The following is a 21,085-nucleotide window of genomic DNA, read 5'->3' on the forward strand; positions in this document are numbered from 1 at the left end:
ACTCGGTGCAGCTGGGGGGCGGGGCAAACAGCGCGAGCCTCGAAGCGAGAAAGCTGCATGTAGCAATGGCAGAGGCCAAGCAATCGGCTCGGTGGAAAGTGGGTTTAGTGAAAACTCCTCAGTTTGTTTACCCTGAGATGAGGGAAATCCAGGTTTTCAGTTCCAGAGGCATATTTTCAGTTCTGATTTTGGACTGACCTGGCAACCCTGAGCAGCGGGGCGAACGGGTACCGCACTAGAATCATGGATATATAGAGGATTCATGAATAATGGATGTCCTACTGTATATGAGTTTTAATTGGCTGAACTGCGGTGCCTCACCTTGCTTGTGTGGGAATGCTAAGGACAGTAAGTAGGAACATGAATTGGGTGAGGTGGGGTGATGAGTGGGAGAATATGAATACATGAAGCAGGGACAGGAAAGACAAAAGGAAGTGGCTCTCACTTTAACCAGCTGGAAAACTGCTGACGCTCCAAAGGATGGGAACGCTGCAGGAATCAGGATGCAGGGATGCATTATTCAGGGATGCTGCAATGTACTGTAACACACAGGTCACCAGTCCAAATCCTCACACTGGGTAGGAAGACCAGCGAATGCATAATGTTTGGCACTTAACTCCAGGTGCACCACAGTGTCTGACAGTTGAAGGTTCGGGTTGTTTTGGGGCAGTTTGGTTGGTTTGAATGTGTATAACTGAAGCAGGGTCAATGGTGTAATGTAACAAAGTAATCATACTTTGTACAGAACTTGTGTATTTTTTGGGGAGTATCTGTCCCTTAGTGAGTATTTATATTTCTGTAAATTTTCACTTTTACTGAAAGCTTTTACTCCACGACATTTCCTAGATAAAATGTATACTTTTACTCCATTACATTTCCCGTAAGCATCTTCGTTACTCGTTACTACAAAATAAAATCAAAAGAAATTTGGTAGCCTGCAAGGAAGCATGTTTGGCGGATCACTGCTCCTAGCTTGCAAGCTACATTAAGCACGGTCCACACACTCGATTCCAATTGGTGGCAGTATAATAGCCTGGGTAAACCCACCCTCCACGTGACCTGCTCTCAGACCTGCTCTCAGTAGTGACTGAGAGCAGGTCACGTGGAGGCTGGGTTTACCCAGGCTAGCAGTATAATGCACCATAACGTTGTTTGCCACACACTATCGAACTCAAGAAGATTTCCACTCAAGCCCAGGCATGTCAGATGGATATGAACATGAATAGAATTGACGATGACTGTTTGCTTTTTTTATTTTATTTTATTAATAGCATTTAATATCATTTAATAGTACATTTAATATCAGAAAAAATACTTTTGATACTTAAGTACAGTAAATACAGTATCAGATACTTTTAGACTTTTACTCCTCATAGTCATACCGTATTCTAATAGGTGACTTTGACTTATACCAAAGTCATTTTCTGGTAAGATATCTGTACTTTTACTCAAGTGTGGCTTTCAGGTACTTCATCCACCACTGAGCAGGCTGTTGCATATTCATCAAAAGCCTACCCGGAATAATTAAGTCATAAATTTAAAAAGCTAAACAAGTAAACATGTCGTCACCCATGAATGATGCAGGCATCCTTTGGGCCGATCATTAACAAGATACATCATCCCTCCAAATTTAATCAAAATCAGACCAGTGGAGTAGCAAATAATGGGGCTTTCAAAGTTTAAAATTTTCACCATTAATTATAGCGCTCCCATCAATCAGTTTATGTTTATTAACACTGTATCACAGCGCAAAGATGCATCTTTAAGACGTTTAATCAAAATCAGACTGGTGGTGTCTGAGATATTGCGTTTGAGTAAAAAACTGTGAGCTGCAATTACAGTGCCTATATTAGACCAATTGTGTAATTTTTAAGAATAGCTATGTGGAACACATTTAATGCCAAATCAGACTGACGGTGTTGCCCTTTAGAAGTGTTGACATTTAAATTAGAGCGCGTAATGTAATGTTTTTAAATGGCACAAGACCCTGTCCGTCCAAGTTTTGTCAAAATTGCACAAGTGATGTCTGAGATATCACATTGAAGTTTAAAATGTTGGCCCTTTAAAGCGCCCTCATTTGTGTTGTTTTTTGAAAGGCAGACGGATGTACAGTAATGACTTTTCCGACTGATCACAGCATGTGTGACTCTTTCCACACAGCTTCAGAGGGAGCTGAGCAGTCGGCGAGGCGAGGGCCTCGACGTCAAGGACGGCGCTTCAGGCCACAGGGGGGCGTTCTCCGCGCCGGACAGCCCCTGTAACACCCCTCGCTCCCCCCGGTCGCCGCGCTCCCCCCGCACCTCCACCCCCATCCTCGGCCCCGTCCCGGTCCCCAGCACACGCTCCCACTCCGACTCCGAGGCCACGCTGGAGGACCGAGGGGCCACGGCGAGGCTGAAAGGCCCAACAGAGAGCCTGTTCCTGGACGCTCTGTCTCTGGACCCCCTCGGTGGCCTGGAGGTCCCTCCGCCCTCCAGACTGGACAGCGAGAAGAGGTTTCCCTGCATGAAGGAGGTAACACCCGCATGAAGTGGGTCATTAGTCAAGTCAAGTCTACTTTATTGATATAGCGCTTTAACACACCAAACCAATTTGTAAAAAAGAGCTTTACATAATTGGGTGTCGCAAAACAACAACAAAAACAACAACAAAAACAAGCAGGTGAAGATATGGATCACCAACAGAAAGAAATACTTGAGGAATGGAAATTCATGGTTAAAAGCATGAAATAGGAGCAATAAAGCGAGAAGAAAAACAGCCAATGAATAACATGGGGTTTAAAGGAGTAGTTCAACACCAAATTAGAATGAACTCACAGCAATGTCAGTGGAATCTTGCCCGCACCTAGCCCCCGCATTTACATTCAGCCTTCAAAGTACTTACTTCAAAGCATTGACGTTAACGCAGCCGCCTTTCTACAGCTCCAAAAAAAAACATAAAATGTCCGTCACTTTTCTCCGTCAAGCGTAATTCCAAGCAGTGATTATACTGTGGGCTGAAAAGTCCAATATTTACCTCAATAGCTCCTATATATTTCGGACTGGCAATGCTCTGGTGGAAGACCGCTTGCTCGAGCAATGATGGAAGGATGGAGGTTAACTCTCGGATGGTTTGGTGCTTGTACAAACTTCAATGGATTTTCGACTGACACAGGGGTGAAGAGATATTGGCAGAATTTTCATTGTGGGGTGAACTATACTTTTAAGATGAGTTTTACAAGTGTAGATGGATTTGTCCGATCTGACACTTTGCACAAGGCTATTTCACAGTTCGGCACCGCCATAGCTAACACTTGCGAGGAATCAGAAGTGCTGGAATATTCCCAAGAACATGACCACAGCTAGATTGGGTAAATTATCATCCTATAGAAACACTTTGGAGTAAACTCCTTGTACCTTGCTTTCATTTTGGCTGAAGATAATCCTAAATTGATTGATTGATGATGATGATGTGTATACGGATGTCATCCCATGTCATTGTACCTGCTCTTCCATAATGATTAATGGTATGAAAGTAAAACTCATAGTGAATTATTATTGTAGTGATTACGTTAGTTATTGTTGAGTTATTCAATCTTAGAAATGTATAAGTAGTTAAAAAATAATGAGCTATGAACATCAGGTAACATATTCAGTTCATCATTCAATGTCTCTATAGATGATCCAGTAGAAGATGTATAATAGTTATACTTTTGTTAACCAAGGACTTAGGTTACACACTACGCAAAATGTGCCACAAGTGATCATTTTAATTTAGTTCTAGCCATCATTTTGTTAGAGAAGGTGTACATCCACTCATTTTGGAATGGACTATGTCGTTCTTTCTCTCCCAGAAGCTGTATAAATAATTTTGCCGTGAAACCCTTCATATGACATTGTTGTTGGATCTGTGTGTTCCAGGCCCTGAATGAAATATCGGAGAGAGAGGGTGCTCCCGAATACCCAGAGGAGGAGATGAGCAGTGGGAGCCTGCTCAGGTAGTGACAAACTCAGTTCAAAGAGTATTTTAACAGGCAACCTGCTTTGCAAGTGCTGCTGCATTTTCCTACATATCAACAGTAAACACACCGCCAAGACCTATTTTGACATCTGGCTGTACCTTATCCTGCTTTTTCTCTTGCTCATACATATAAATCCCTTGGGAGAAGGGCTTTTGCTTCTGGTAGCTGTTAGTTGAAGTGACAGTGAGTTTCCCCAAGGTGATTGTTTTTGTGAACGGTTCCCTTTTGGCGAGGATATAATCCAGCTCACCATGCTGCTGAATAATTCAGCTAGTTCTAAAACGATAAAAGGCATGAACTTGCTTTTCAGGAAACACACACAGGCTTAGATTTGTTTTTTTCTGCAGTGGGAATGTAAAAGAGATGAGATCATGAATGGGTTGTTTGTGATTTTTTAATTGGATTTTTCACCCCCTTGACGTTGGTGTGTGTGTGTGTGTGTGTGTGTGTGTGTGTGTGTGTGTGTGTGTGTGTGTGTGTGTGTGTGTGTGTGTGTATGTGTGTGTGTGTGTGTGTGTGTGTGTGTGTGTGTGTGTGTGTGTGTGTGTGTGTGTGTGTGTGTGTGTGTGTGTGCGTGCGTGCGTGCGTGCGTGCGTGCGTGCGTGCGTGCGTGCGTGCGTGCGTATGTATGTGTGTGTGTTTGTCCCGTCCAGGGCCAAGTCAGTGTGCTCCATGAGTGATTTCCAGCGTTTGATGGACAGCTCGCCGTTCCTCCCTGACAAGACTCGCCACGGTGAGGGAGAGCAGGATGACGTCACGCCGCCCCTCTCCCCGGACGACCTCAAGTACATCGAGGAGTTCAACAACAAGGGCTGGGACTTCCCCTCCGCCCCATCCGGCCCGGGCACAGTTCTGGAGGCGTGGCCCGACAGACCGCTGGAGGCCCAGGGAGGGGAGCCCATTCCTGATCCATTCCAGCCAGCCTCCTGGTTCCTCACCACCAGCGCCACCTTGACCACCAGCACCCTGAGCAGCCCCGAGCACTGCCACAAGTCCCCTCTGAGGGGTAACGGAGCGGGGGCGGGGGGGCTGGGGGTGGTCCACATCCTCCACAGCCCCACCAGATCCGGGGAACCCGAGTGCCCTGCCGCCCAAGAACCGGACTTCCTGTACGCCAAAGGGACCAAAGCCAGGGGCGGGGGAGATGCCGGGGTGGACCCCAGCGGGCCAGACGAGGTGTTCAGTGGCGGGAGGTGGCCTTGTGGCCTTCTGGAGGGCGGGGCGCTGCGGACTCCTCCGAGCCAGGCTCCTATCTGCTCCACGGTGGGCTACGCCTCCTCTCTGGAGCTTCAGCTCTCCAGGAACATGAGTGACGACATGAAGGAGGTGGCTTTTTCCGTGAGGAACGCCATCCGCTCTCCCCCGGGGTCCGTGGTGCGTGACACCGCCTGCCAGACTAACGGCTTCACCACCCACGGCACGCAGACCACCCAGACCATCAGTGTGGGCCTGCAGACAGATGTGCTGAGGAACCTGACCAGCAGCCCCCACCGCTGCCTCACCCCAAAAGGCGGCGGCTCCACCCCCATCTCCTCCCCCTCGCGCAGCCTGAGGAAAGTCCAGTACTCCCCCGTTGTCCAGAGCAAGTTCGAGCGGCCCTGCTGCTCGCCCAAGTACGGCTCGCCCAAGCTCCAGCGCAAGCTGTCCACGTCCAGCAAGAACGACCTGCCCGTCGCCAGCCGCGCGCCCACGCCCACCACACCCCAGAAGGGCAACAGCGAGTCGGCGTGGGCGCGCTCCACCACCACCCGCGACAGCCCCGTCCACACCACCATCAACGACGGCCTCTCCAGCCTCTTCAACATCATCGACCACACCCCCGTGATCTACGAGCCCATGCAGAAGTTCAACAAGTCTCCCAGTCGCTCCCGCCCCACCCCGCCCCCCACCGACGAGCCCATCCCCGCTCACCACGCCGCTGACCCCAAATCCCCAGCCGCCGCCGTGCAGGAGTTCCTGAGGACAGCTCGCGGGCGCTCGCCCAGCCCCGTGCAGCTCATAGTGGAGACGCAGGGGGACAAAACCCCGGAGGTGGTGAGCATACGGCAGGACCTGTCGGCACCTCCGGGCTACACGCTGGCTGAAAACGCCGCCCGCATCCTCAACAAGAAGCTGCTGGAGCAGAGCTTCAGAGAGGAGCGGAGGCTGCAGGCCGGGGGGCAAAGCGGCCACAGCAGAGATAGCGCCAGGCAGGCCGACTCAGACAGAGGACAGGCTGGATGTATGGAGGTAAATATACAGACCCACTGGATGAATTGCTTCATCATGCATTTGATCTGGGGCCCATGCTTTATGACGCAGTGATATTAATGACTTTTCCTTGGAGATTCCTTGAAATGGTTGAAGACAAACTGGTATCTCTTAAAGCCTCTGATAAGGGATCTGTGGTTACTCAGACAGAGAGCTAAGCAACAAATCCGGTCCAGTATTTATGCACCATAACTGAAATGTTGATGTTTCTTTCTCAGATTGAAAACACTGACTGATGCCATGGTAATGTTAAAATATTTCACACTGTTTCAGTAATACTCATTCTTTGCTTCACTATATATAGACTCTTTAGAGGTACAGTATTCTTCTGCTTCTTCTTCTGTACTTTCTTCTTCAATGTAGTCACTTCCTTGTAGTTTGGCTTTTATTTCTGTGCTTAAACTTTTACCAAGGCCCGACCGAAACAGGATTTCTGCATCTGATACTCATAATTGTGGAGGTAAAATGAATTATCTCTGGATAATGATCAAGGTGGGGCCATAGCTACATAATTATACATAAAAGTTACATAATCATTATCAGCACCTTTGAATGAAATTCTCAACCAGAATATTAGAACATACATATTTTCTGGGATTTTGTTTGGGTAACACCTGTATTGTTAGTTCCTGTGAACCAATCCCTATACCGATAAATGGTTGTAATTTCACACGATCGCATCGGCGCACCGCTACGTCGGTCGGGCCTCAACACCCATTCAGCTGACCTGTGGGGAAAATAAACAATAGATGGACAGACTCATTGGGAAATATTTGCTGGTCATGTTTAAAAGATGCACTTGAAAGAAATATGCATTCAGTATCCATACTGTGCTACAAACATGTCTCTAAGTAGCTTTTTAAGCAGTGCAGCGACTATGTGTGTTTTGGAGATGTGTGTGGGCGAGATGTGTGGATGAGATTTAGCCTAGGCCCCTCCCCCCCCCGGCTCTAACATACCAGGAAGTGAGTGCCAAACCTGCACCGCTTACTTCAACCCCATGGTGTGATTTTTTTCTCTCTAGACTAGGGACAGTTTGACTCTCTGTTCCTCATTCAGCGTTAACAGTCGATAGATTGCGATGTCAGGAAATTAGGCCATGTTGTATTACAGCTGTACATTAAAACCCCAGACACATATTTGAACCCATAACATGTGCATTAAGTACCATAATCCCACATATGTTGATTAATATTCACTAGAATCAGCGTTAAGACAGCTGCTGTTCGGTGCCTGATCTATAGAACAGACAGAATATGATTAGAGTCTGATCTCTGATTGTATGGATGATGCTGGAGTGTGTGTTTGCACAAAAGTCATGTACAGTATCATAAAGATCATGATGGATTGTGACGGTACCTAAACAGACGATATGGAAATGTAGACCTGGATGTGGATTATATATTGCTGTTGGTCTACGTGCCTCTGAACGGATAGATACACACAGAGAAACAGAAAAAAGGGAGTGACATGCCTGCTGGTATACACTCATAGATTCCCATCCAAACTGTATATTTAGATCGCGAGAAAACTATGTTGACTTTTACATATTTGGCTATTTCCACTGACAGCCTGTGAAATGGTAGAAATTAGTAACTTTGTATATGGGTTTGAATCCAGTCCAAGACCCTTTGTTGGAAAGGAGACACGGGACTCATAATTCCTGGCGACTCCGCCCCAGAATTCTTCTCAGATTCGGGTGAATATGTTATTTCACGATAGCCTGTGAAGGACACTGATGCTGGTAGGGGTTGGTCTGCTAATTCCTTTGAAGGTTCATCTAGGGGTGGGAATTGAGAGTCCCCAGTGGGCTCAGAATCTTGTTTTGATAGCGGATGGTCGCCCAGGAGCTCTGATTAGAGCCCTGGACACAGGTGAGCTCCCTCCACCCTGGGCTGGATGGGGAGTGAATTGTGGTTGGATGATCTGTTCACCACCATTCGGTGGATCGCTAGGGGATTGTAAGGTATTGCTCAGTGGGATTTATGACATCACTAATGATGTAATTGACGTAGGACTTATGACATCATCGATGTTTTGATCTCGGATCCCTGATGATGACATCAGCAGATACTTGTTGCTCTGATCTCTGATAATGTCACCTCCCGGGGTGACATCATTGGATACTTGTCGCTAATGATGTCGCTTCTTCTTCTTCTTCTTCTGTGGTGTTTTATGGCAGTTGGCATACTTTATGTTGCATTACTTCCTTCTGGATTTATCCTTCCACTGTTTCCCTACATTCTGTCCCTCGCCAATGATGTCGCTTCTATTGTGACATCAGCGCTTTGATATCCAGCTACCGCCAGCCAACATCTCATAATGATGTCATACAGTATCTTGTTGCTTTTTGTGACATCACTGATGAGATCATCGTGTTGATGATGTCACACGGCATCGTGACACTGCTGATTATGTCAACGATATGTGACATTACTGATGACATCACGGCTCCCTCCTGTTATCCCTAGGAGGTATGACATCAGCGATCCTTGATGATTCGTGATTATGTCACTGAATGCAGGAACTCTGACCTCACTACTGAAGTCAGTGTGACATCATCCTCTCCATTGTGATGTCACTCAGAGGGTGACATCATCCTCTCCATTGTGATGTCATCTACTCCACTGTCACTGTGATGTCACTATTCACGGTGAGGCCAGGGAACCTCGGCAGGCCGGATTGGGCCCCTTGGCAGCCACAACCGTTCTGAATAGGCACCTGACAGGGAAACTTTCTAACACCTTTGTCGCATGTCATCCCTCTCTCTCTCTCTCTCTCTCTCTCTCTCTCTCTCTCTCTCTCTCTCTCTCTTTCCTGCTTCTCTCCACTTTTCAACTGTCTAATGCAAAAAAGTACACTACCAGTCAAGTTTGGACACACCTGATTGAATGTACTGTGCATTCTCTTAAAGCCAATTTGATCCAAGATTTAGATATGCTAAATGCCTGAAATGTGTTTCTTAGACAAATAAATAGATAAATAGTGAAGTTGATGCCTACATATTAATTTCTTTCCAAAGCCTTTGGCTTTCCATCAAGTCAAAAAGGGTGGCTAATTTAAAGAATATAAAATATAAGTTTTGATTTGTTTACCACTTTTTTGGTCACTGCAGGAATGCATTTGTGTTTTTTCATAGTTTTGATGTCTTTACTATTATTCTAAAATGTCAGAAATTGTAAAAAGGGGGGGGGGGGGGAACTGCGTGTCCAAACTTTTGACTGGTAGTGTGTGTCTTTAAAACAAGCGTGAATTCGCAATAGCTGCGACCAGATATGCGATGTCAGTCAGAGTGTGATGTCATCGGCTCCATTGTGATGTCATCCACTCCATTGGCATTGATTTTGTGGCCCAATCAACATTTTTTTTGTGGACCGACCAACCGACCGTGACTTATAGAGTTGCTGGCCGTGCCGTGCTGGCCACAGCTAAAAAGAGGGAGAGTGGCAACATTGCTAGCGAGTTGGCCGTGCCCCGCATGCATCTGTCTGTCCTGTGTGTATCTCTGGGCCAGGTCAAAGCCCCCCCCCCCCGCCCTCCCCCCATCCCCTGTCTCTTCCAGGTCTGAGGTGAATGGGTGTGTGAGCTTGTTGCCGCTCGTGCGGTCCGCGGCCCAAAATCGGAAATCTGTGACCTTACTTTCTCTTCCTTTGATATACCAGCCTTATCCTGTGTCTCCTCTCCTCTTCTGCCCGATTTTACCGATTAACATCTCCCACTCTATCTTTCCTTCTCCCCTCCCCTCCCCTCTTCTCCCCTCCCATCCCCTCTCCCCTCCTCTGGGCTGTATCTCTCCCTCCTACCTGTCCACTGTGTTCGTATCCAGAACCACACTGTTATACTAACGGCTCCTTGGGGACTCTAACTCTGCTTGTCTCCGTGATGTAAGTTCCTATTCCTCCTCCTCCTCTTCCTCTTTGACCCCCAGCCCACCCCCCACCTCCCTCACCTCCTCCTCCATTAACGCATGGCTCACAGGACGGCAGAATGACTGTGTGAAGTCATCGGCGTGTCCAAGTGGTGCGGCGCGGTCATGCATCTGTTTCTGTGTCGGTGTTCGCATGCTCACTTTCTTCTGTACTGATCATCGTTTTTTTTATTTTGAAGATCACAAACTCAAGTGACCAAAAGAGTCGTCAGATTGTGTCTTGATTATTGATTGCAGCGCATTCTTACAAGTTCAAATTATTTAAACTTTGACCTACTTCACTGACCTTTCTCCGCTCTACCTCGTGGTGAGAGAAGAGAAGATCTGATATCTGATCTGTTCGCAAAAATAAAATAATAATAAATAATAAATAAAATCAATCAATCAATCAATCAATCAATCAAAGATCGCTTATCATGTGACACCTCTAGATTATCGTATTTTGCGCTCCAAAATGTGGACTAGCTGCCCCTCACCACACACTTTTTGTGTATGAACATGACATAAAAAGACAACTCTTTTGGGCTAGTTTCACTTTTGAAGCCACACATTCTTCAGCAGAAGTTGTTCGTTGTCTTTCTGGGCAATGTTTGGCCGTAATGTATGTAGACTATTCTAACATGAACCTGTTGTGTTTCTACCAGGTCCTTCGTCTGTCACCATCTCTGCAACTGGATGGACTGTGATGTTTTTGTTTTGGTGTTTGTTTTTTGCAATGCTTTGTTTCCTCTCTTCACAGTTCCCTCACCATTCCTCTCACACTAACAAGCCTTCTAAAGACTAAATTGACGAAGAGGGCTGCTAACACTGATCATTCTCTGTGCCCTCTCACCTCTCTGGGTTGTGTGTGATGTCTGACTGTGTGATGGTGGAAATTAACCGGATGTTATACAGTTCATATTATTGCATGCTTAAAAGGAAAAGTCCACCCTCTGATACGCCAACATCTCAACAGTGTGATGAATCTGTGAATTTACTGTTTTGGTGTGTGCCCACTTTCTCTCAACTTGCCTCATCTACTACAGTTAGTGATTTCCTACATTGCCCAGAATGCCTTTCAGCAACAGGCGTGAGTGAACTTGTGTTCACCTGTGGGTTATTTAGCAAAGTAACAGCAAGCGAGTTGTCCCACTTGAATCGTCCCTTTTACCCAAAAACACAACACAATGGAGAAACTGCTCTCTCAGCTCCTTAATGACAGATTTCTCCCTGTATTACTGTTGGTACAACATGGCAGCTCTAGAAAGAAGTTTTTGCTCTTAATTCTGAAGGACTACCCCCAAAAACTGACGTTCACTGTTGATGTTTTAGATGGCTGAAGCATTTTCTGCTATCAAACGCCATTGTAGTGACACTGGAAGTCCCTCTGCCTACCTTTGGCCAGATATCTGTGGGATTAAGAGAAATAAACCACCAAAAGTGTATCATGTTTTTTAACAGTGTTACATTGTTTCCGGGTGGATTTTTCCTTTCAGAGGTGTCAGGGTCTATGTGACGAAAACATTCACATTGCTGTTTTCAGTAGCGCCACTGGTCGCTGACCTCTACACGTCACTGTCGCATGATCTGTAGCATTCTGTGGTTTGATGTATTAGCATCACATAGGAGCTGTGTGTTATCCCACAGACCACCCCATTAAGCAATGCTGTACGTGCGATAACGAGGGGAGGGGTTGTGCATAGAATTTGTTGTTGGGTCCATCTTCCCTTTGTGTACAGCATCCATCACTTCATATATTCATACAATAGATTGATGATTTATCGAAGTGAACGTCTATCCGGTGTCCATCCATCTCTCCCGTTCCTCCACAGTTCCAGTAGACCGCCGCACAACATATCCCTTATCGGTGGAGTCATCCTCCCTGTCTATACAATATCCATCTCTCAACTTCCCCCTGATCATCCGCTCACGCCACCGCAGCCTGACTGACTGCTGCGTATTTTTAGCAGAACTAGATTTGTTGCTTTGTGGGTTCGGTTTCCTCCGTCTAACGCCAGGAGAAGACCAACTATTTATAAATCAGGCCAGTGGGGTGTGTGATCGTCCACCAAATCCCACCCTGACATCATTCTGAGGGGGGAATAACTAACCCACAGCCACTCATACTTGCCTCTTTACCTATCGCACTCTTTTGATCATTTTGCTTTTGAGACAAGGTTATTGCAGTTTTGCATTTGTTTTTATTTTTCGTTCATTTTGACTTTTTGTTTGCAATTTCAGTTAATTTTTGTCATTAGTTTTTAAAGGGGTTTGATAGTTTAGTTCATTTATTTATTTATTTATTATTTTATTATTGGCTTTTAGTTTAGTTTTTGTTAGTGCCAGTGTTAGTTTGAGCATTTTTTTTTAATAATGGGGTATTTATCAGGGGCTACATTCAAAAAGTATTGTGTAATAAAAAGTCAACCAAACATCATACCATTAAAAAAAAATGCTTAGATGAACAGCCATCCACAAAAGACAAGTATAAAAGATGCATGTCAGTCAGTGTGTTTGTGTCATACCAGAATCGACCCAAAATATAGGCAGAATACTTGGCTTATGTATGAAATAAATTGACAAAGACAAACACTAAAAACATTTTCTCTATAATTTTAGTTTCTTTTAGTTAGTTTTGTTAACATACAATACAGTTTCAGTTACATATTTTTTAAAGCCTCGTTTTTGTTTTATTTCATTTAAAGCAGTTACGGGGAACTTTAATTTTGTGTTGATTGTAGCGGTGCCTGTGGACAAAAGCGGGTATTGTTCCCCCGGGACGAAAACTACATTTCCTGAACACCAAGGCTCCTCCCGCTGTCTGAGCAAGTCATGCAGGGCTTCTCAGAGTCAGCGAGCCTCCCCCACTGTTTTATTTACTGAATAAGGTTAACGATATTGCTTCATTCGCTGGCCAGAAAAACTACAATTACAAGCAGTTTCACACGTGACGGACACTATGCAATACCCTGACCAGAGGCATTTAGTAACACTATATAGAAATCACCGATCTCCTCCTCACTGATGGTCTCATTTGCTGATCTAGGTAAGATGTGAGGCATCAGTAGACTTTTAGATTGTTTCATAACCAGCTAAAAGTTCCCCGTACCTGCTTTAATGAAAATGTTTTTTTCCACACCTCGTTTTTGTTATTTTGTTTACGTTTACATTAACGGTAATAACCTTGTTTTGAAACGATGTCATTTTATTCTCCTGCTCTTTTCTTCACTTGTTTCAATCAGCTGATTCATGTCATTTCTTCTGTTTGCTTCGGCGTCATCAAACCGACCACACAGGCTGTTTGCTCTGCCCCCTCTGACTGCTCTTGTCGTTGGCAGGACCTGCCTCGCTCTCCGGTGGCCCCGCCCCTGGACTCCTGCTTCCTGAGACCGGCCCGCCCGGCCAACCGCCGGCCCCCCTCGCGCTGGGCCGCCCACTCCCCCTCCTCCTCCCCCAGGTGGAGCCAGGGCTCAGGCAAGAGAAGGTTCACCTTCCCACCCCCAGGACACAGCATGACCATAGCAGAGGCCGACGAGCCCGGACAAGACCTGTGAGACCCTCCTCTCCCTCCTCTCCTCTCCACCTCGACCTGCCTCTCCTTACCGGAGCCCAAAAAGACCCAGTACCTCAGCCACCCCTCTCTAGAGACTCCCAGCAGGAGGAGCCAGAAGGGGGTTGGGATCCACCCAGTAGCACCAGCTGACCATCGAGGAAAAACAACCAGAACTTCCGGGGAGAAGAACCTGGAATGTACAGTACTGTAACATCAACAACAACAAAACTACATTTCCATAAGAGGTGCCTGTACACACTTGAGTTACTCATAGCCCCACTCGTGTGTACATATGTATGCAATACATATATTTTAATCATGATTCTGAACCTCTTTTTTTTCAGGTGTTGATCAGCTGTTGTATTTGTCCAAATATATAAGTTTACACCATTTTCTTTGTTTATGTTTTTCTTTTTCTTTTTTTTCACATAAACATCTTGTTCTGTTGTGTCCTGCATAAAAATTCATGTTGAACCTATTTTCTTATGTTGAGCGACGACAACATTGAAGATTTTGTTTGTAGCCCTTGAAGCTTGAATCCAGACTACTCAGTTTTGTTTAAAGGAGAGGAAAGACAAAAAAACACAACTTCTGCTTCATCGGGGCTGAAGCAGAGACACATGATGTCATTTATGATGTAATGTATTGATTTATTTTTTGCGTTCAAATGAATGTTTGGCTCTGTAAACGTCGAGACGATGGGAAACAACTGAATAACCTTATGCATATTTGGAAGGCAGTTGTACAAATATCGGTCAAATATTTGCATGCCTTTTGAACACTAGCACTTTAGTGCATGTACATACAAGCTGTCATTTGTGATCACAGTGTGAGGGTTAAGCTGTCGTTTGGTTGTCACATGATTTGCATTGACTAAAATAAGAAGACTTTTTAAGTAAATTATTGTACCTTCCTAGCTGTCTTTGTACAGTTGTTACTATGGGATTATGAATAACTTTTTCTTTTGAGAAGAAAAAGGGATTGTGGGGGGGGAAATATGAATGTTTTAAATGAAAAGTCTATGTCAGAAGTCTAATGATCTATAGTCTGTTTAATTGTTAATAAACATGAATGTGTATTTACAATACATCTGTGTGTGTGTGTGTGTGTGTGTGTGTGTGTGTGTGTGTGTGTGTGTGTGTGTGTGTGTGTGTGTGTGTGTGTGTGTGTGTGTGTGTGTGTGTGTGTGTGTGTGTGTGTGTGTGTGTTACCATCCGGTGCTGAGGGCTTTGCAGATCAGCTCTCAAAGCACAAAGCTGACAGTAATATGTATTGTATTACGATAACAATACATAAATCTGTTGGCTTTGTGACAGCAAAGACAAATACAATGTGTCTTTATTTTGCTATGATACAGTTTAGATACAAAGGTCATGGTAGATTATGTGTACGTTCTTAGACGTGTGTTCTTACCAGAGTGATCCTAAACTGTGTGTATGTGTGTGTGTGTGTGTGTGTGTGTGTTTTCTTGTACAGCTATCTTAGTGAGGACCAATTTGAGTTTTACACCTGGCAAGTCAGGACTTTTTAAAGAAAAGTGGGGACATTTTGGCCAGTCCTCAGTTTCTCACACACCTTCAAAGGGCTGTTTGAAGGCTAAAGACTTGGTTTTAAGGTTTAGGTTAGAATTGGGTTTAGCTTAGGGTTAGGCATTTAGTTGTGATGGTTTAGGGATTAGTTAGTGAATGCATTCTGTCAGTGAATGTCCTCACTAAGATAGCTGTACACATGTGTGTGTGGATTACAGTGGGTCAGGAGGGACACACAGGCAACGTGAATAAGAAGATTGTGTCCTCTCAGATTGAAGTCAAATCCTCTTGCATCATCACGGTCATTACATGTGCTACCTTGCTGCTGTTATCCGGCTTGTCATGCTAGATCAAGTCCACAAGCACTTAGCACCCTTGGTTATTTTATTCTGAACAAGAAAATCCACAAATATTCTGTTTAAGGCACAACCATCTTTTTTCATGCCAGATAATGGAGAGAAAGAGTACAATGAGTACATTCAGACCTGTAAACAAAGATAAGCTAAAGTGACGCAAGAATAGCACATTTTGTACACAAATGCAATTCTTTGAATCACTGGTGTAAACCAATCACAACAGTGATTCAAAGTGCTTTATTGCTTTACACCAGAGCCGTTTAGATAGACTTATGGAAGGCAGTGACGCTGTTTAGAGTGGATCACAGAGGAACGGAGAACAGACTGGAACATATGGGGCTAACCTTCACCTAAGTATGATTATCTCAATACAAACATACCATTACATTTTGAATAATTAACTAAATAGTTTGAGACCCCAAATTTGCAATTATTTTTTACGAGACATTTAATTTAAACCTGCTGTACCTACAGAGCTGCTTGGTGGGAGGACAGACATCTGGCTTGTCGAAATGAATTCTTCAGAAGAGGTGAGAAAAATATCACTGATGTTGCAACTCACACACATACACACTGTCCCTCTGTCCTAATTCTTTCTTTATATCTTCCTTTGTGGAAACAGAGAGACACCAAAAAGACCCAAACATCACCCCTGTCAGCAACACATTCCCAACACTTCAGAGCTTAAAGCGTCATCAGAGAGATCACTCGGGGGAGAAGCTTTACTCCTGTCAGCAATGTGACAAAGCATTCAAAACACGTCAAAACTTAAAGCGTCATCAGAGCATTCACTCAGGGGAGAAGCCTTACTCCTGTAAGCTGTGTGGGAAATCTTTCAGTCGGTTAGCTACCCTAAAAATACATCAACAGTCACACTGGAGAGAAGCCCTACAACTGTGACCAATGTGAGAGCAGTTTCAGTGTAGGTAGCCTAAAAACACATCAACGCATTCACACTGGAGAGAAGCCCTACAACTGTGACCAATGTGGGCGCAGTTTCAGTCACTTAGCTACCATACAAAGACATAAACGCATTCACACTGGAGAGAAGCCCTACCACTGTGACCAATGTGGGAGCAGTTTCAGTCACTTAGCTACCATACAAAGACATAAATGCATTCACACTGGAGAGAAGCCCTACCACTGTGACCAATGGAGCAGTTTCAGTTGGTTACGTAGCCTAAAAACACATCAAAGCATTCACACTGGAGAGAAGCCCTACATCTGTGACCAATGTGGGAACTGTCAACTTTACCTCAGTTAGGTCACCTAAAAATACATCAACGCATTCACACTGGAGAGAAGCCCTACCACTGTGACCAATGTGGGAACAGTTTTACTGACTTAAAGGGCCCTAAAAAGGCATCAACTCATTCACACTGGAGAGAAGCCCTACAACTGTGACCAATGTGGGAGCAGTTTCACTACGTCAAGTTCTCTAAAAGAACATCAACGTATTCACACAGGAGAGAAGCCCTACCGCTGTGACCAATGTGGGCGCAGTTTCATTAGATTAGGTGACCTAACGGCACACAAACGCATTCACACTGGAGAGAAGCCCTACCACTGTGACCAATGTGGGAGCAGTTTCCGTCAGCGAAGTGCCCTAACATTACACAAACGCATTCACACTGGAACGTTCTACTGGTGTGACCGCTGTAAGAGAAAGTTCACTCAGTTAGCTGGTTCAATGACAGATAACGATAGTAATTTCTTTCACAGAACATGATCGAGTCACTTTAGCTTGAATTATAATTTCAAGCACGTTTGTAGCTTCTATTAGATTAAGTAGTAAAGTAATTTTTGTGTCAAGTTATTACACTACTGTCCTGCAATTCTTTCATGATTTAGTAGATCCAACAACATCCAGGTCATGAATAAATCAAAACCCCAGGATGCTTGTCCAATCTTATTTCCATGTGTGGTGTGGATGTTGGGAGCCTAATTTCATTGGTGGAGTGGGGGGGGGGGGGGGGACCCTAATTGAATAATCCATGTGAATCTGTTTTTCTGTGATAGCACTGGGGTGTGATGATGAATAATGCAGCAAGGCTGTCTGTCTGGGTGTCTCAGTTGAAATATTTGGAGGCCTCTAGGATTCCTAAAACTTTGCAGCTTTGAAATAGATGTTTTCCCCTTCTCTTGTTTGGTGGAGGAATCTGCAGCTGATGGGAGGAGTCTGCAGCTGATGTCTGAGGACCCAGCTGACGTTTTGTTTTGGCTGAACATAAGGGATCAATGCACTGTGTTCAAATCCACCGGGCATCAACCCACTGGAGGTCACTGCAAGGGAAGGCAGATGTGTTTCTTTTCAACACGTTCTCCAAATGGCTGCAGCAGAGATTTCATCAGCCTAAATCACAAAATAGGGCTGCAACAGAGAAAAGTGAGACTGTAGATTTGCCTAATTTGCCAAAATGAAATTCTGGTGTCGGGTGTAATCGCTGGCAGGAAAATTTATCCTTCTCAATGGCTCTGGTGAGCCCGTGCTAGACGGTGATAGACAGATGGTTCATCCAATCACCTGCCAGGTATTTTTTTAAGGTGCCTGGCCTTTTCGAAAGTTTTCCAAGGACGAGTTTCAGACGGTTTTGTGTAACAAACCATATGGCAGCGTCAGGTTAGCAAGTGAGCGGTAGGCTACACGAAGAGAAAGCTGAACAGACCAATGATGCTTTTTCACCATCTCCAGCCACTATACCAGCCACTAATAGCAGTTTATTGGAGTTATGTTACATCATTTCTGGGTAATGATGTCCTTCAAACTGTTATTTGAAGCTGCCACTTGGGGCCGCCAAAGTGCAACGGTGCTTCAATCTTTAACTGCAGGGCTTCTTCAAATTTTGAGATTTAAAAATATTGGTTTATTACCTCAATGGAGGAGATAACGTTTTCACCCATGTCTGCATTTGTTTGTTAGCAGGGTTTCCCAAAAAGTTGGGGCATGGATTTGCACAAAACTTGGTACGGTTGGTTATGAGCCAAGGAAAAACTCATTAACTTTCCATGTCGATTGGCCAAAAAGGGGCGTGACATATCACCAAAAGGTGATTGGCACACATGGCGGAGGTCTATGCTGTACTGCACACATTTTCTACTTTGTTTATTTGTTGCTGTGCAAACAGCCACTATTCTTCCTGGCGTGCAGTCAAGAATGCATGTCATCATTCCTAGAATCATTGTTTTCATTTATAATATCAATTCACTGAGAATAAAGTGACTTGCTACAGAGTTACTGAAGGTTGCATAACAGGGCCAATAAAGCTTCCTGAATTATTTTGTCTAAACTGCACCTCGCTCTCGGCGCCTTTGTCTTTTCTGCTGAGAGAGTCAACTGTGTTGAAGGCTCACGCTGCCTCGTTCAGCGTGCAATCTGTCAAAATTGGACCCCAGTCTCGCTCACGCCTGCAGCTGTGTGCAAAGGCCTCAAACAGACAATGAGAGCGACACAGCAGGTCTGGCTGTGCGATTAGCTGAGGGGTTGTCATGCCAACGGTACAAAAAGCCCCGCACTCGGCGCAGGCGAAGGTTTGGTCCCGAGGAGAATTCCTATTGAGGGAAGGCTTTGCCTGGAGGCCCTTCACTTCTCCTCGCTATGCGTTATGTCCTTATTCATGAAAATAAAAAGCCGGTCCGCCGAGGCTCCTGCTGAGGCCTAACGGACCGAAGCATGTGGCCGATACAGTGTGTTGGGGCCGGGGGGGGGGGGGGGAGCAGAGTGGCAGAGACTGCTGGGTGTCAAGTGTTTTGGGTTTCCACTTTGCAAGAAAGACACCATTGTGAGGGAAAGCAGACAGGCAGCGGCATTGTGTGGCAGAGTGGGGTGAGCGTTTGAATCCTGAACTGAACCGGTGTCGCTCATACAAGTCATTCTAACAGGCTGGCACGAGGTCAAAGGTCAGCTGTAAGAAAACATTGACAGAACATGTGAAACCAACCCAACATCAGATACGTGTATCTAATAATGAGTGACTGTGTGGTGGCAGTGGTTGGTTCTCAAAGTGGGGTCCAAGGGGGGAGGGGAAGGGGGGTTCCAGGGGGTCCCCAGCAAAAAGGGGATTATTTTATTTTCACTATAATTCCATCCATAAGTAACACTATGACAGAAGTATGACTATTTTGGTCATGGGTTTCATACACATTCTGTAATAAAAAATATGTAAAAAAAATCTTGTCAGATGGGGGACCCTGGGTCTGTGATCTAATTTGTGTCAGTTTAGGGGTCCTTGGTGAAAAAGTTTGAGAACCACTGGGTCACCAGAAATGGTCGAGAATGGTCTGTCTGACACAGAAGAGACTGCTGCACACTTTGACCAGTGCAAGTTACAGTCCAAAGTAGCACCATCAACCAGGTATGGAACATAGAGATCAAACCCCATTCTGCCTTCTTGTTGTTTAAAATGACACATTACCACGGGCCTCTGTTTCAGTTATGCCATCTGGAGAGCAAAAACAAAAAGACGCCATTCATTTGGTGCCTGCTTGACTCGTCTTTTGTCTGCATAATTTGCTTTGGACGTGCCCACCAACCGTTGTTCATGGTGCAGACTGCAGCATGCACACACACACACACACACACACACACACACACACACACACACACACACACACACACACACACACACACACACACACACACACGAGCATGCACGCACACACACACACACACACACACACACACACAGTACACACACACACACACACACACACACACACACACACACACACACACCATGCTTAAAGAGCTTACATCTCTATGACACTCACTATGAGCCTTTCCTTTTGACAGACTGGGGACTACTGACTAGTATAGCTGCTTTGGGGTCCCAAAGCAGCTGAAGCAGTCTCTCTCTCTCTCTCTCTCTCTCTCTCTGTCTCTCTCTCTCTCTCTCTTCTCTCTCTCTCTCTCTCTCTCTCTCTCTCTCTCTCTCTCTCTCTCTCTCTCTCTCTCTCTCTCTCTCTCTCTCTCTCTCTCTCTCTCTCTCTCTCAGCCTGTTTGATACGGCATCAGAAACAATGAGGGAGGATTTGGGCCGTAATCCTCCGGGGGCTTGGGGCGTGGAGTAGGGCTGAGATGCTTTAGACACAATAGATCAGGATGTTCAATTCTAAACTGTGTTCACATGTGTAACAAACTGAATACAATGTTAGGCTAAGAATATCAGCAGCAGTTATAGCTTTGGTAACCCACGTAGACCAATACCAATATACCGTATTTGAGCTCTCAGTAGCCTGCATTTTGTGCCATATCTTTAAAGTTGAAAATGTTCATGCCCAAACATTACAAGGTTCATTCAGTGTTTCCCGAAGAAATGTATGGAAAAGGCCTCTTAAAGTGACTGACAGCTCACCCTAAAATCAAAAATACATATTTTCCTCTCACCTGTAGTGCTATTTATCCATCTATATCGTTTTGGGATAGTTGCCTGAGTTTTGGAGATATCGGCCGCACAGAGATGTCTGCCTTCTCTTGAATACAGTACAATGGAA

At 45.1% G+C, this 21,085-nt stretch overlaps 1 protein-coding gene across 4 annotated transcripts in view; it reads left to right on the forward strand.

Annotated features, from left to right (window-relative positions):
* mtcl1 (microtubule crosslinking factor 1) overlaps window positions 1-14,749 on the forward strand; it is a 79,384-nt gene extending 64,635 nt beyond the window's left edge. For 3 of the 4 annotated variants that reach the window (XM_083658852.1, XM_083658853.1, XM_083658855.1), the window contains 4 exons: window positions 2,161-2,514; window positions 3,900-3,976; window positions 4,654-6,229; window positions 13,496-14,749. In XM_083658852.1, coding sequence (XP_083514978.1) covers window positions 2,161-2,514; window positions 3,900-3,976; window positions 4,654-6,229; window positions 13,496-13,711 — 2,223 coding nt within the window. In that variant the 3' untranslated portion in view covers window positions 13,712-14,749. Of the gene's footprint in view, window positions 1-2,160; window positions 2,515-3,899; window positions 3,977-4,653; window positions 6,230-6,468; window positions 6,494-13,495 lie in introns of all 4 variants that reach the window. The other variant, XM_083658854.1, reaches the window with a different exon arrangement.
* Window positions 14,750-21,085: the final 6,336 nt, after the last annotated feature.

Source organism: Poromitra crassiceps, assembly GCF_964638095.1.
Source record: "Poromitra crassiceps genome assembly, chromosome: 23".
Classification (NCBI taxonomy): domain Eukaryota; kingdom Metazoa; phylum Chordata; class Actinopteri; order Beryciformes; family Melamphaidae; genus Poromitra; species Poromitra crassiceps.